The sequence below is a fragment of the Pleurodeles waltl genome, chromosome 10 (genome assembly GCF_031143425.1).
Source record: "Pleurodeles waltl isolate 20211129_DDA chromosome 10, aPleWal1.hap1.20221129, whole genome shotgun sequence".
Classification (NCBI taxonomy): Eukaryota; Metazoa; Chordata; class Amphibia; order Caudata; family Salamandridae; genus Pleurodeles; species Pleurodeles waltl.
Window position 1 is genome coordinate 427,671,136 of NC_090449.1, and position 15,713 is coordinate 427,686,848.

The following is a 15,713-nucleotide window of genomic DNA, read 5'->3' on the forward strand; positions in this document are numbered from 1 at the left end:
AAAACTATTTCTAATTTTAATTGTGGAATATTTGAGTGGGGGTCGGGCTGTAATTTTCTTGGCTTTTGACAACAAAAAACACAAGAATTTGCAATGCAACGGGTCTCGCATTTGCTCGTGTTAGAGCTATTAGTGTTGTAAACTCCTAACCGGACTTTTCTTGTCACACAAATTACAAGAAAAAAAACAGCGCGATCGCGCTAAGTAAAATGCAGCGAGATCGTGCTGAAATTGACAATTGAAAAGCCAAACGCGATTGCACTATGCAAACCCCAGCGCAATTGCGCTGCGTGGAAAATGAAAAGATAAAGTAGTCCGGAAACCATGTTGAAAACATCAAGCCTCGAATCGTTTCAGTAGTTTACGGTGCTGTGTAGGTGGGCTAAACACCAGAAAAGGCATGACGTATGCATGCCTTTCAAAAATGAAAGCAAGCGGATTTTAAAAGGCAAGCACATGAAGCAATGGAAGTGACTGACGTGATATGGGCGTGGTTAGAAGCCCAAAGAGATTACAGCATGGGACAGATCGTTTTGCGCTCACCCATAAAAAGCGACCAGACTGGGGCACAACTGTGGGATGAGCCGGTGCTCAGGGGGGGGTCTGTGGGAGTGTGGGATAAAATGTAAATGCTGGCAAGCAGCAGGAGCAGTGGAGGAGTTTTGGGGGAGCAACACAGAATCTGGGTGCATAAAAAAAAAAAGGTGCAGAAAGGGGAAGGATAGACAGTGTAACAAAAGTGCAGGGGGAATGGGTGCAACATGGCTAGTGCAGGGGTGAGAATGTGAGAGGGAAACAGCAAGTGGTGGAGAAAGCAATAGAACACATACGCTCCCATGGAGTGCTGGAAGAAAAGAAAAGTGGTTTGCTGATGTGGAGCTATGGAAGGATATAAACCAGTTTTTCCCAACCTCTTGACATCTGTGGACCCCCACTTTTTCATTACTGGAGCCCAGGGATCCCCACTGAATCTTTATTAGAATCCGGGGGACCCCCTTATGCGTCATTACTGAAAGCTGGAGACCCAATCTGTTGATATTATTTAATTTTCTAAGCAGTCGCAGACCCCCTGAGGAGGCTTGCGGAACCCTAGTGGACTCGGACCATAGGTTGGGAACCACTGATATAAACTATCCAATCAAAGGGATAGTGAAGAAGCTATGTCCCAGGGGAGGAACAAACACAACAGAAAGGAAAGCCAATGAATGCGCAATAAGCAAATGAGACCGACAAGAAAAAAAATCAACCAATGGTAAGAAATGGGCTGGCTTAAAACCCACTAAGAATCTGTATTGTCCACAATACGTCTTCGGAAAGTAAACAGCTAAAAGTGGTCTGTAGGCGAGCCCTTTAAAAAAATGTTTCAGCAGGGATACAATGGTTGGACAAACTGACATTCGCCATTGTAAGAACAGATGCATGAAGTACATGTGATGCAAGTACCGACATGGCCAAGCTTTCTGCAGTGTATCCTAGATTGGGCTCCATTCGTTCACCTTGCAATGTTTTGCTTGTGGCAAAGTCTTTTTTGGGCTACAACTTGCTCAGGTCCCATAGTCCTAGTACAAATGTTACACAGCAGCACTATTTGTTTTTCAGTATCTGGACAGGTGATGCATCATGAGCTTCCCTGCTTTTGTGGTGATGTTATACAGCATCAAGTTTTTGTCTGAGATATGACCTCCATGCCTCTGTGAGAAATGGCAAGCAAGCATCATGTACTGTGCAGGAGGTGGCGTTTTCCAGCAGGGGTTTGTAGATGAGTTGTCAACATTAAGACTTAAAGCTTGTCATAGTTTCCCATAGATTACCTTCAATGAGACACAAGGACAGCAATTGTAATGAGAGGAAATTATGTGGCATGCCATCTTCTAGGTTTTGAGTAATATAGTTGGCTGCTGAAGTCTTTAAGAGAGCCGAGAATTATACTGAAAGAGGAACCTTCTGGATTTCTGGGGGGTGAGGGGGTGGCCTTCAGGCCTCGAAAATTCATAAACGTTTTACAAGACTTGCAGGTCGAGTAACTTGAATAACCTAGTTGACCTAACTGTAATGTACTTGACCCGTAAACAGGTCTCAAGATGTGTGATCCTAGGCAAATATTTGATCTGACAGAGTAGCCTTTCTCTTCATTCTCACATGAGTGCACCTTCAAGTATGTGAGTTCAGCATTTCTACTGTACAAAAAAACATATTGTGCCTGATTAAATAGCCTAAATGTTTGCTCCATAAATAATGAGAATCTAGCCCGCATATAGGGTACATATGATCCTTGACTTGCCTCTTAGTTTACTAATAGCATTGCCATAAGGGCAGGAGTGTATCAGTTTATATTTAAACACTTACTTTTAATAAATATATCACTACAGCATGATGAGGTAGCACACTGTCGTTTACAGACAGCAAATTTCCAAGAAATGTCCAAAAACCTTCCTACTAACTTGCCGCTTTACTGATGGAACTGTATAGTGTATTAACAATAACCTTTGAAAATTGGGTTTCAGAAAATATATTTATCATTTGCACATCACCAAGTAAAGTGTTATGATTTTCATCCTATTAAAAAAAATGTCATCACACAGAAGTACAAAAAATAGGCTTTCACAATTTCTGAAATATATTTTGAAATGTGTGTACAGATGACTTAAGTTTTTTACATGTTGTGATAAGAAATACCTGACATCCTACAGCCTTTCATTTCACACACTTTGTACAGCGGGTCAGACAGTTCACCTTATAAAATCCTGGAACTCTGCAGTCAGAAGAATAAATAATTGTAAGAAGACAAACTGACTTTTGACCTGTACAGGTGAACATAGAGCAAATATGATAAGAACAAGATTTAAAGGCCTCTTTATTGCTCCTTCACTTTCTGACCAAACAGAACACCTGTTCTTTGTCAACTCGCCAGAAGGGGCGAGTAGGTCCTAAAAATAGCTCAACCTAATAAAATAGGACTAGCCACAGCGAGTGGACAAGTAGATTTTGAGGCTGGACTTCCTTGAACGATCACAAAACAGTGTGTCGGATTTTTCTTTCTTGAATGGTATTTTAGCTCTGGGTCATCTGAAAGTAACAGAAACAGTCATTAGGTTGCGCGTGTTAGACAACGCATGAGCTGTCTGTTGTGAGATATTCTGTGGGTTTACCAAGAACATGCAGGGGCTTGGAGCCAGTCCATTGCTTACCATTGGCTGGCTTTCCTGTCACTTTCATTTGAGGCCTCCTTATTCATGCCCCAGCTTGTCAATCTTGTCTTTGTCCCTCCAATTGAACACAGCATTTTTATAATTTCTTGATTGGCTGGCTTTTATGCTTTCACTGCTTGTTTCTCAAGCACTACTTGTTTATGGGTTAAACACTCCATGGGATGTTTTCCAGTTATCTCCCTCGTGTAGTTCTCCTGCACTCTGTGTTGCTCTGTCAACCATGTGCTCCTCCCTACCCCTCCATGTTGCTTACTCACTTGTGCTTGTCCCCACCCGCTCCGCATTACTCTCTCACCTTCGGCTTCTCCTCCCCACCAACAATCTGTGTTGGTACCCCCACACCATCATTCGTTGCTTCTCCTCCCCTTGCCCCTGTGGCGCCCTTCATGTTGGACCACTGCCCACAAATCCTACATTTTACTCCATTCCACCCACACCATCCCTGCAGTTTTTTTCTATTTATTTGCTGATCTAATTCGGATCAAAAAATAAAAGAAAAAAAGTGTTGTCATTCTGTAGGAGCGTACATGCACATGACCACACAATGAGACCTTACAGGATTTATTATTTCCTTATTTAGGCATGTTGCACAGCTTCAAGAATGCTGTACAGTATGGTTAAAAAACATTGACAAAACCGATGGGTCTTAAAGCCAACACTATTCATTTTTCCTAGGCTTGTTTTTCAAATGTGGCTGCGAGTTGTTAACAATTTTGAGTGTTTAAATCAAAATGTGCAATAATAAATAGTGTACAGACTAATCAAACTACACTTGAATGCACATGTGCATAGTGACATGGAGCTAATCCAATTGAAACTAATTAGCTTTGACATGCTAAAGTTGTTTTCCTGGCTTAAGCTAACTAGGCCTTGGTTAGGCCTCAAAGCTATCTCGTCCAAAATGGATGTCACATTTTCATGTTTATTTTCTGTTTATATTTCTACTTAATACTATGTACAGCAAGATGCAGATTTGTTTATTTCTGAATAAAGCTGCTCTTGAAGAGGGCCTATTGTAACATTCTCAAGGACCTTCCGCATGCCTGAGGTATTGCATTCATTCACAATGGTTCACTGTTTATGTTGCTAGTTTATTCTGTCACCTAAGGATGGTTTTAGGTCAGAGGGGGCTGAATCAATATTCTTGTAAAAGGTTAATGCTAAGGTGATAGGGTCATATGGTGATTCATAATTCAGTAATTTGATTTATTGATAATGTAATTATTTTCTCACAGTATTCAGGTTTAATGCTTTCTTATGGAAAAAAATTGCTACATAAACCCTTGAATTTGGGGGTGAGCCGGGATCTTTTAGATCTCTACTAGGGATGCTGCCTTGTTACTTGACTGATTTTGTTGCACATTTCAGACTCAATCTAATTCTGTTTTTGCCTATTATTCTGCATTATTCCTGTTACTGAGGGTCTTCATAGCAATGACCTATTTCATTTAAATTAGATTACTGCTGCATCTGCACTTTACTATTTTTGTATTGTATCTTTAGAAACTTGTAATAAACCTTCACAGTTTTACTACATTCAGCTCTGTAACTCTCTACTTGAGTTAGCCCTTTCCTTATTTGATATATTTTAAGATGCTGTTTTGTTTTGAACCTTGTCCCTGGGCCACTTCTCGTGATTCGAGGGCAAAACCGTCACCGATCAACCCAAAATCTGGACTTGCCCTTTCTGATGCAGATTATCTTCTAGGGCTCCTGTGCACCCACACATTCATAAGAGGATGCAGATGTTGAGATCAAATGCTATGTAGGGCAGCAGTGACTTTTTGTGTTTTAAGTGGTGCTTTCAGAAAGGGGTACCAGTGATCTAGCGTATTTGTTTCTGGGCCATAGATGAAAAGGATAGAGAATGCCACTGCAGTAGTTTAACTTTTCATGTTCACAGGGTGAAATTGGTAAAGAGTTGCTTGTGGACTGCTTTGTTGTATAACAGAGGTCAGCAGACCCTGGGCGACATGGTGCATGAAATATCAATGAGAGATCTTTTCTAATTTGTGTCACAAGGGTTATAGTAGCATTTGCCAACGTGGTTATGAGGCAAAGCTTATTTTGTTTGGTTGCTCTGTTGAGCGTGGTTCATCCTTTGCGATATGGGGTAGGTTTTGCCCTTTCTTTTGGGGTGGTATTTGCACAAAACTAGTGTTGAGTAGTGGTCTTCCTGATATTTTGTGACGGTGGTACCGTTATTTTGTAAATGGGAGTGCAATGACTGGTGGGGGGGATGAATGGTGCTCTTCTGTCATCGTGCTCCATTTTATTTTCAGAATTATTATAGAAGTGTGTTGTGCTGTGTACCTTGTACCACTGACTTTCATGTTTATGAAAGTGTATTAAAAGTACAAACAAAAAAAAGATTGTTGTAGTGCTTTCCTTTGCTCCAGCATCTGTGTTTTAGATCACCAGCTCTAGAGCTGTGATGGCATCTCAAAAGTGTGATGCCACAGGATGGGTCTGGTAGTTAGGGCCCCACTATGAGTGTGGCAGTCCGAGAACCGCCCCACTTGCGTTGACGGTCGGGTTGCCACAACTTTGGCGGTTCGAATGCCCAATTATAACCATTGCGGGCAGACCTGGCAGGGGTCCGCCGTCCCCGCCGAGAACATGGTTCCCAACGGCATGACGGCGGTCAGAGTTGTACTCAGCGCTGCCTGGCTGATTACAACTCTCCTCACCGTCAGCCTTTGCGATGAGGGTCTGCTGGGGGCCCCTCTGCCCACCCCCTCTGTGCTACGGGATAGCAGTTGGGCTTGTTTAAGGGAGCTGAATGCTCTCTCGTAGCACTGTTCCTGCCGGTCTGCCTGGTGGCAACGCTCTATTGCAATGTTGCTGCCAGCCAGACTGGCAGGAATATTGTAATGGTGCAGGAGGACGCCACTGCCATGGTGGTAGCTTCCTCCCCGCAAGTTTGGGGGCCAGGCAGTAGGACTGCCAAACTCTAAATGAGGCCCAAAGTCTAACCAGGGAGACAGGCTGAGCTGGCAAATTTGCTCTTGTTGGGGCAAGTGACTAATATCAACACTTCCTATATGCATAAGGACAGCATGGTTCCAGGAGATAAACTGCATTTCATAACACTGCACCAGGACACCTTTCGACAATAGGGCACACTCACTGAGCAGTGTTCCATCATATATAGTCTATTAACTACAAACAATCAGTAATAAAGCCATCACAACTGGCTTTAATGTGTTTTGCATTGCGATTTCATTTATATAGCACTTCACATCTCTAATAAAGAGTCATAGCACCTCCGTGGATGGGATCTTGCCACACACTAGTAAAATGTTTAGTCAGAAGAATGCTGAATTACCGTGTGGTCTAACGTGGGAAGCATGTCTGTGTCAACACATCGCTATTACACTACCACTAGATCATATAACTAATAATACAGCTCACTAGCTCAAGGACTTGCAGGGCCATTCTAGGCCCTTATTACTAGAACTTGTTATCTCTAGCTCTTTGTGAATTTTTACCCAAGCTCCAGAATGTTTGTACTCTATAACAGTTTGCCAATTCTACATCATACAGGAGTGTTGGACTTTTGGCCATACGCATGGTCATCCCTAGTCTTTTTGCCTCCTTCCTCCTGGTTTTTCTGACCTCTCGCTGTTGGCTCTAGGACTCTGAGCACTTTATCACTGCTGACCAGTGCTAAAGTGCAGGTGCTCTCCCATCTAAAGTTGGTATGATTGGCTTATACCTAATTGGCATATTTAATTTACCTATAAGTCCCTTGTACAGTGGTATCTCTATACCCAGGGCCTGTAACTTAAATACTACTAGTGGGCCTGCAGCGCTGCTTGCGCCACCCACTGAAGTAGACTTTCAAACCTGTCTCAGGCCTGCTAGCGCAGGGCCTGTGTGCGCAGATTTCTGCCACAGGGACCTGGCATCTAAATTTACTTGCCAGGCCCAGAACTCCCCTTTTACTACATGTAAGTCACCCCTAAAGTATGCCCTAGCTAGCCCTATGGGCAGGGTGCCATGTATGTAGAAAGGAAGGACATGTGCCATATTGCATGGCCTGTCCTGGTAGTGACAAACAGCCTAACTTGGTGTCTCACTGCTGTGAGTGCTGCCTTCTCATAGGATTGCATTAGAAATGCCCTGCCTTATGTGTAAGGGGTATTGTCTGATTTATGAGGGGTAGCGTAGGCGTGTTTGGTATGGGTGTGATGGTGAAAATAAATACTGCTTACTGGTGTGGGTGTATTTTTTATTACTATCACAGAAATGCCACTTCTAGAGAGTGCGCATTTATCTGTGCTCATAATTCTGGTGTTTTGCAGCTTGACTCCAATCCACGTCTGGGCAGAGTGACAGTTGGGGCTTTGTGCATACTTTTCAGACAGCCTGTACACAGGGAGGGTGGAGGTGTCACCTAGGTGCATCTGCATGCTGAATAGTCTTCCTGGGCTGAGAGAAGGGAGAGGCGGGGCACACCTACATTTGTAAAGGCTGTGCCCTGGCCTCACACAATAGGGTCGTTAACCCCCCACTGATGTTTGGAGCCTGTGCTGAAAGGAGAGAGGGGGCACTCCCAGAACCAGTTGTAACTGGCTGGAACCTCCTCTCCCTAACATTGTAAAACACTGTAAAAAAGGACTATAAGTACAGGGGAATTTCCCCCACAATTTGAACATTCTTGGAACTTGAAACCGGACACAGAACGCTGATGAATGGACTCACCAGGAAACCGCCATGGACTGCTGCTGCTGTGCTGACCCGTGACCTGCCTGGTCACTAGGAGGAACTGCCACCAACTGCACCCCTTGTGCTGGCCTGTAGCTGGGCCCACCAGCCCTGTACCTTTTCCTTGATTATTGTTCCCAGGGGCAGGGTGCTGTGGCCCCTGACCCCTGCACCGATCTTCTTAATATTGCCTTAGCGCTTAGGGGAGAAGCGCTCTTATGGAAATGCTGCAGAAGATCACCGCCGCAGCCCAGGCAGCATGAGTGTCGTAGCGCTTTGCAAGTGCCTTTTTTGTGCCCAGGGAAATCACCGCCGCAGCCCAGGCTGCATAATTGTCTTAGCGCTGTGAAGAGCGCTGGATGGAAATTCACCGCCGCAACCCGGGAGCCTCATAGTGCCTTTGCGCTCTCTACAGCGCATTTCCTTGAAAGAAATCACCACCGCCGCCCGGGCAGAGCATCTGATTCCAGGCGCGAGGTTTGCGCCCTCTCTAGTGCCCCCGGGGCACTAGGAGAAGTGAAAGAAGGAGCTATCACGCTCCTATCGTGCTCCCGGGGGACGCGCGCTTTGTGGAGCGCCCCCGGGGCACCAGCCGGCCCCACCTGGGACCGCAACGTCATCTGGACGGAGAGGGAGAGGAGGACGACTCTCCCTCTCGTGCAGGAGTCCCGGAGGACTCTCCTGCTATTCCGGGCCAGGCGGCAGCCTCACCGGAGGCTCGCCCTGGCCCCCAGCTCTCTTGTTGGCCCCCTCGCGGGCCAGGAGTCTTATCTCGGGGTCTCCCAGTGGCAGGGCCACGGAGGTCCCGGGAGACCCCAGGAGTTAGCGGGTCCCCGGAGGGGCCCGCGTTTCACCTAGGAGGGGGTGCAAGGCGCACCCCTCCCCCTCTAAAGGTTTCCCAGGCTTGGGCCCCCCCTGGAGAGGGCCGGTGGAGGCCCGGGGGGCCCCCCAATGATCCCAGGTCCCAGAAGGGGCCCGGCAAGGAATCAGAGAGGGTGCGTGCTGCCCCTCTCTATCTGCCAAGTCTAGGGAGGCCCCCGTTTTGCGCAGAAGAGCGCCGGGGGCCCCGTTAGTTGTCTTCAGGCACGGAAGGTGCCTGCTTCATCATTCCCAGGTACTTTAAAATGGACCAATATGATTATAGTCTAAAGTTCTTTCTACAGACTTTGCCATTATGATATATTGCCTACCTGTTCTATGATGCTTTGACATATGTGTGCACATGTTCCTTTTATGGGCATGACTTGCTAATATGTTTCCCTAACTTGCCATAGGTTTTCTAATGTTCCTACTATGGGTGTTTTATGATATGCTTATGACAAGTGTTCTAATGTGATAACGTGTTTCCTGACTACTGCTTATGTTGCAGAATACTGAGTAACCTGTGTGTTATGTGTGACTACTGCTAGTTTGCAGAGTAATTAATGTGTAACGTGTTCTGACAACTGCTAAGGTAGCAGGATAGTACTGTTATGTGATGTTGGTCTAATAATTACGTTGTGTACAATACAGTGTATTTTTATATGATCTGGTGTTGTGTTTCCTTTGTGGTGGGGATATTGCATCACATGTATGTGTGTGTTGTGCAAACGCTTTACGCATTGCCTCCGGGTTAAGCCTGACTGCTCGTGCCAAGCTACCAAGGGGGTGAGCAGGGGTTATCTTGGACGTGTAACTCCCTTGCCCTGACTAGAGTGGGTAAGTTCTGCCTGGCTGAGGTGCATACCCTAGCCAACCAGAAACCCCATTTCTAACATTGGAAGTCAGCGGTGAGGATAGGACTTGCGCTTGCACAATACCATTGTGACTCATTGTTTCACTACAAGGATTGCGTTTAGACCATCACATGTTTGGCTTCTCTTAACTTTCTCTCTTTGGTCATTTTTCCTGTTTTCAGTTCTCACGCTTGGGTATTGTGATTGTCACAGTTGAGTTATTTGTACCTTTTCAAGATGGGGCTTACCTTTGATTTAGAGGACCTGCCGTTTTATACGCAGGGGGAATTAGAGGGGTTCTGTAGAGAGAGAGGGCTGCCTGTAGAAGGGGACCTCAGGAGATCTCTGAATTTCTTTGAAAGGTTTGTGACATTTACCCAGGGAGGGAGTGTGCGTAGGGGGTACCCAGAGGATCCTGAATGTAGCGAGGGTTCCCAATGGGAGGGCTCCCAGACCTCATCCCTAGAGAGTGGTAGAGAGACTGATCAGGAGGGTGAGAATGACCGGTTGGGGACGCCAGTTGACAGGGAAGGCCCCAGTGATAGGGAGTCCCTTGCTGGGTCCAGTGTAAGAAGCAGGGCTACCTCTCATTCCTTGACGCCTGATGAGCTAAGAGATAGGCGGGAAGAGAGGGACCTGAAGTTGCAGTTAGCGCGCCTAGCTGTTGAGGAGAGAAGGGCTGAGGTAGAGAAGGCCTTAGTACAGGAGAGAATGGCAGAGGCAGAGAGGGCCTTTGCCAGAGAAAGACTCGCTCTAGAGCGCAGTCTGAAGGTTCTGGACTCACCAGCGCTGCAGGTGGAGTCCAGTGGTGGCAGCAATGTACAGTGCTGTAGCAAAGATGTTTCTCACATACCCATAGATCTGGTACCTAGGTTCCAAGAGGGGGGTGACATACGTCCGTGGTTAAAGGAATATGAGAAGGCTCTGGTAGAGCGCAGGATCCCTGAGAAGGATTGGGGAACTGGCCTAGGGAGTTTTATTCCTGAGGAGGGGAGGGATGCCCTACTGACTCTAGAAGAGAGTGACAGGGAGGGGTACTCCGCTGTGAAGAACGCACTGATTGTGAAGTATGGTTTTTCCCCTGAGGAATACAGAAAAAGGTTTAGGGGTGGTAAGAAACTGTCCCACCAGTCTTGGGAGGAGTTTGTGGAGGATTGCTGCATTGCACTAGATGGATGGGTGAAGAGTAGCACAGTAAACAATTTTGAAGGGCTGTTTAATCTGATTCTCAGAGAGCACCTGTTTTGTTGTTGTTTTTCAGAGTTACGCCAACACTTGTCAGGGTGTGAGCTCTCTGACCCCAGGGAGCTTGCAAAGGAGGCAGACTTCTGGTTGCGTACCAGAGGGTCTGGTGTGGCATTAGGGGGTGTTCCTAATGAGAGTGGTCTAGGTGTTTCCCAACAAGGTGTGGTGGGAAAGGAATGGAGTGTCCCAGGTAGGTCCCAGTGGACTGGGATGGGTGAGGGACCCCATGTCCCGTCTCTGAGGAGAGGGAATGGGGCTGGGCTGAGGCCCAAGGTGCCCAAGATACCGCCCCTGAAGGTTCCATGAGTGAACGCCAGGAGGTGAGCCTAACCTGTGCCGTAGGGCCAGCTGTTCAGAAGGATCCCATTTTGTCATTAGGACTTAGGTGGGTGGCTGGTGATAGCGTTCCGCCGGTCCTGGTGTCTGGTAGTCTTGCTCTACAGCGGAGGAGGCGGAAATCCAGGCATAGGGTTGAGAGGGGGCTGCGGGCCCCAGTGGAGAACCTGGAGGGTCAGGGGTCAGCTCTGAGAGCAGAGCCCCCCAGGAATGACCTTGGTGAGACCATTTCTGGGCTGGGGGGAATCCAGACTCTGTCAGATGGGCAGAGGTCAGGAGACCTGCGCCAGCCAGACTCTTGTGTGGCCCTTGGGGAAAGTGTTTCCCTGGTGGGGGGTAGGTGTGCCCCCCAGGAAGTCCTGGTGTGCCAGGCAAGGATTCAACCGCAGGGTGGTGACTCTGGGTTGGATGATCAGGTTCAGCGGGTAAACTCTGACCTGATGGGGAGTACGTGTGCTCCCAAGGAAGTCCTGGTTCGCTGGGCACTGGTCCAGTCTAAGGGTGTCGTCCCTGGACTAGATAGACAGGTTCAGGGGGTAAAGTCTGATCTGGTTGGGGGGGGCGGTTAGTGTGCTCCCCTCCCTGTGTGAAACTTCTGGTGGCTTCTCCCGAGGTGGGGAGACGCAGGACTCTGGAAGTGGGGTTCAGGGAGGGGGAAGCCCGCCCCGGACCCCGGTGCAACCCAAGGGTGTCGTCCCTAGGTTGGGTGGTCAGTCGCCAGGTAGTGATCCTGGGCTGGCGAGAAAGTTGTGCAGGGCTGCTGTACCCAGCACCCTGGCAAGTGTGGATTCTGGTGATACCCCTCCTAGGAGAGGAGGGCGGGATCCTAGAAGGAGGGGTAGAGGGAGGAGAGCCTCGCCTCTAGCCCCTGTAGAACCTATGGGTGCGGACCCTAGGTTGGTGGATCAGTGGCAGGGTAGAGCCCCTGAACTGATCGGAAATGGAGTGGAGACAGGTTGCTTTGCACCTGGGGCTACCGCCCCCCACTCATTATGGTTTCAGAGACCAGAGGCTCCTAGATGGCCTGGGGCCTGGTTCTGGCCATTGGCAGCTAGAGAATCCCCGTGGGTTGGTCTAGGCTGCCTGGGACGCATTGACAGAGAGATCCCAGTGGAGTCAGGAAGGTGTAGAACTGGAAAATGCCCCTGCTGTTGTGGGCCTGGGTCCTTGTTCTATCGCCCCAATCAGGAAAGTACATCAAGGTATTGATTGTTCTCCCCTGGATTTTGGCTGGTAGGGGGTTGTGTTGGACTTTTGGCCATACGCATGGTCATCCCTAGTCTTTTTGCCTCCTTCCTCCTGGTTTTTCTGACCTCTCGTTGTTGGCTCTAGGACTCTGAGCACTTTATCACTGCTGACCAGTGCTAAAGTGCAGGTGCTCTCCCATCTAAAGTTGGTATGATTGGCTTATAACTAATTGGCATATTTAATTTACCTATAAGTCCCTTGTACAGTGGTATCTCTATACCCAGGGCCTGTAACTTAAATACTACTAGTGGGCCTGCAGCGCTGCTTGCGCCACCCACTGAAGTAGACTTTCAAACCTGTCTCAGGCCTGCTAGCGCAGGGCCTGTGTGCACAGTTTTCTGCCACAGGGACCTGGCATCTAAATTTACTTGCCAGGCCCAGAACTCCCCTTTTACTACATGTAAGTCACCCCTAAAGTATGCCCTAGCTAGCCCTATGGGCAGGGTGCCATGTATGTAGAAAGGAAGGACATGTGCCATATTGCATGGCCTGTCCTGGTAGTGACAAACAGCCTAACTTGGTGTCTCACTGCTGTGAGTGCTGCCTTCTCATAGGATTGCATTAGAAATGCCCTGCCTTATGTGTAAGGGGTATTGTCTGATTTATGAGGGGTAGCGTAGGCGTGTTTGGTATGGTTGTGATGGTGAAAATAAATACTGCTTACTGGTGTGGGTGTATTTTTTATTACTATCACAGAAATGCCACTTCTAGAGAGTGCGCATTTATCTGTGCTCATAATTCTGGTGTTTTGCAGCTTGACTTCAATCCACGTCTGGGCAGAGTGACAGTTGGGGCTTTGTGCATACTTTTCAGACAACCTGTACACAGGGAGGGTGGAGGTGTCACCTAGGTGCATCTGCATGCTGAATAGTCTTCCTGGGCTGAGAGAAGGGAGAGGCGGGGCACACCTACATTTGTAAAGGCTGTGCCCTGGCCTCACACAATAGGGTCGTTAACCCCCCACTGATGTTTGGAGCCTGTGCTGAAAGGAGAGAGGGGGCACTCCCAGAACCAGTTGTAACTGGCTGGAACCTCCTCTCCCTAACATTGTAAAACACTGTAAAAAAGGACTATAAGTACAGGGGAATTTTCCCCACAATTTGAACATTCTTGGAACTTGAAACCGGACACAGAACGCTGATGAATGGACTCACCAGGAAACCGCCATGGACTGCTGCTGCTGTGCTGACCCGTGACCTGCCTGGTCACTAGGAGGAACTGCCACCAACTGCACCCCTTGTGCTGGCCTGTAGTTGGGCCTACCAGCCCTGTACCTTTTCCTTGATTATTGTTCCCAGGGGCAGGGTGCTGTGGCCCCTGACCCCTGCACCGATCTTCTTAATATTGCCTTAGCGCTTAGGGGAGAAGCGCTCTTATGGAAATGCTGCAGAAGATCACCGCCGCAGCCCAGGCAGCATGAGTGTCGTAGCGCTTTGAAAGCGCCTTTTTTGTGCCCAGGGAAATCACCGCCGCAGCCCAGGCTGCATAATTGTCTTAGCGCTGTGAAGAGCGCTGGATGGAAATTCACCGCCGCAACCCGGGAGCCTCATAGTGCCTTTGCGCTCTCTACAGCGCATTTCCTTGAAAGAAATCACCGCCGCCGCCCGGGCAGAGCATCTGATTCCAGGTGCGAGGTTTGCGCCCTCTCTAGTGCCCCCGGGGCACTAGGAGAAGTGAAAGAAGGAGCTATCACGCTCCTATCGTGCTCCCGGGGGACGCGCGCTTTGTGGAGCGCCCCCGGGGCACCAGCCGGCCCCACCTGGGACCGCAACGTCATCTGGACGGAGAGGGAGAGGAGGACGCCTCTCCCTCTCATGCAGGAGTCCCAGAGGACTCTCCTGCTATTCCGGGCCGGGCGGCAGCCTCACCGGAGGCTCGCCCTGGCCCCCAGCTCTCTTGTTGGCCCCCTCGCGGGCCAGGAGTCTTTTATCTCGGGGTCTCCCAGTGGCAGGGCCACAGAGGTCCCGGGAGACCCCAGGAGTTAGCGGGTCCCCGGAGGGGCCTGCGTTTCACCTAGGAGGGGGTGCGAGGCGCCCCCCTCCCCCTCTAAAGGTTTCCAGGCTTGGGCCCCCCCTGGAGAGGGCCGGTGGAGGCCCAGGGGGCCCCCCAATGATCCCGGGTCCCAGAAGGGGCCCGGCAAGGAATCAGAGAGGGTGCGTGCTGCCCCTCTCTATCTGCCAAGTCTAGGGAGGCCCCCGTTTTGCGCAGAAGAGCGCCGGGGCCCCGTTAGTTGTCTTCAGGCACGGAAGGTGCCTGCTTCATCATTCCCAGGTACTTTAAAATGGACCAATATGATTATAGTCTAAAGTTCTTTCTACAGACTTTGCCATTATGATATATTGCCTACCTGTTCTATGATGCTTTGACATATGTGTGCACATGTTCCTTTTATGGGCATGACTTGCTCATATGTTTCCCTAACTTGCAATAGGTTTTCTAATGTTCCTACTATGGGCGTTTTATGATATGCTTATGACAAGTGTTCTAATGTGATAACGTGTTTCCTGACTACTGCTTATGTTGCAGAATACTGAGTAACCTGTGTGTTATGTGTGACTACTGCTAGTTTGCAGAGTAATTAATGTGTAACGTGTTCTGACAACTGCTAAGGTAGCAGGATAGTACTGTTATGTGATGTTTGTCTAATAATTACGTTGTGTACAATACAGTGTATTTTTATATAATCTGGTGTTGTGTTTCCTTTGTGGTGGGGATATTGCGTCACATGTATGTGTGTGTTGTGCAAACGCTTTACGCATTGCCTCCGGGTTAAGCCTGACTGCTCGTGCCAAGCTACCAAGGGGGTGAGCAGGGGTTATCTTGGACGTGTAACTCCCTTGCCCTGACTAGAGTGGGTAAGTTCTGCCTGGCTGAGGTGCATACCCTAGCCAACCAGAAACCCCATTTCTAACAAGGAGCAATTGCAGATGACTACATTAAGTTTCTGATGAACTATTACATCTTGAAGAAGCTGCTAAATTTCAGTTTAATGACTCGTCACTCACTTGAGCCCGTTGCCTTCTCCCCCGTCTTCGTCCTGCATGTCCTCTGCATAGGAGCTATTTGCAATATCCTCAACACCTTCGGTGTCCTGAAAATCCTCAGGGGCAACGGTCTTATCTGAAGGCATTGCTACGGTCGCAGATTCTTTTTGACTTGTATTCCGTGCCTTTCACTTTCGATTACTAAACTCTGACCATGCCTCTTTTGATCTGTTGGGAAAGCACAACACAAACTATCAGCATGAATG

At 48.4% G+C, this 15,713-nt stretch overlaps 1 protein-coding gene across 9 annotated transcripts in view; it reads right to left on the bottom strand.

The window, feature by feature from the left end:
* Positions 1–15,713, bottom strand: part of HMOX2 (heme oxygenase 2) — an 815,387-nt gene that overhangs the window by 539,305 nt on the left and 260,369 nt on the right. For 8 of the 9 annotated variants that reach the window (XM_069210692.1, XM_069210685.1, XM_069210690.1 and 5 more), the window contains one exon: positions 15,469–15,675. The exons of the other annotated variant lie outside the window; for it this stretch is intronic. In XM_069210692.1, coding sequence (XP_069066793.1) covers positions 15,469–15,593 — 125 coding nt within the window. In that variant the 5' untranslated portion in view covers positions 15,594–15,675. The remainder of the gene's footprint in view (positions 1–15,468; positions 15,676–15,713) is intronic. 9 annotated transcript variants of the gene reach the window in all.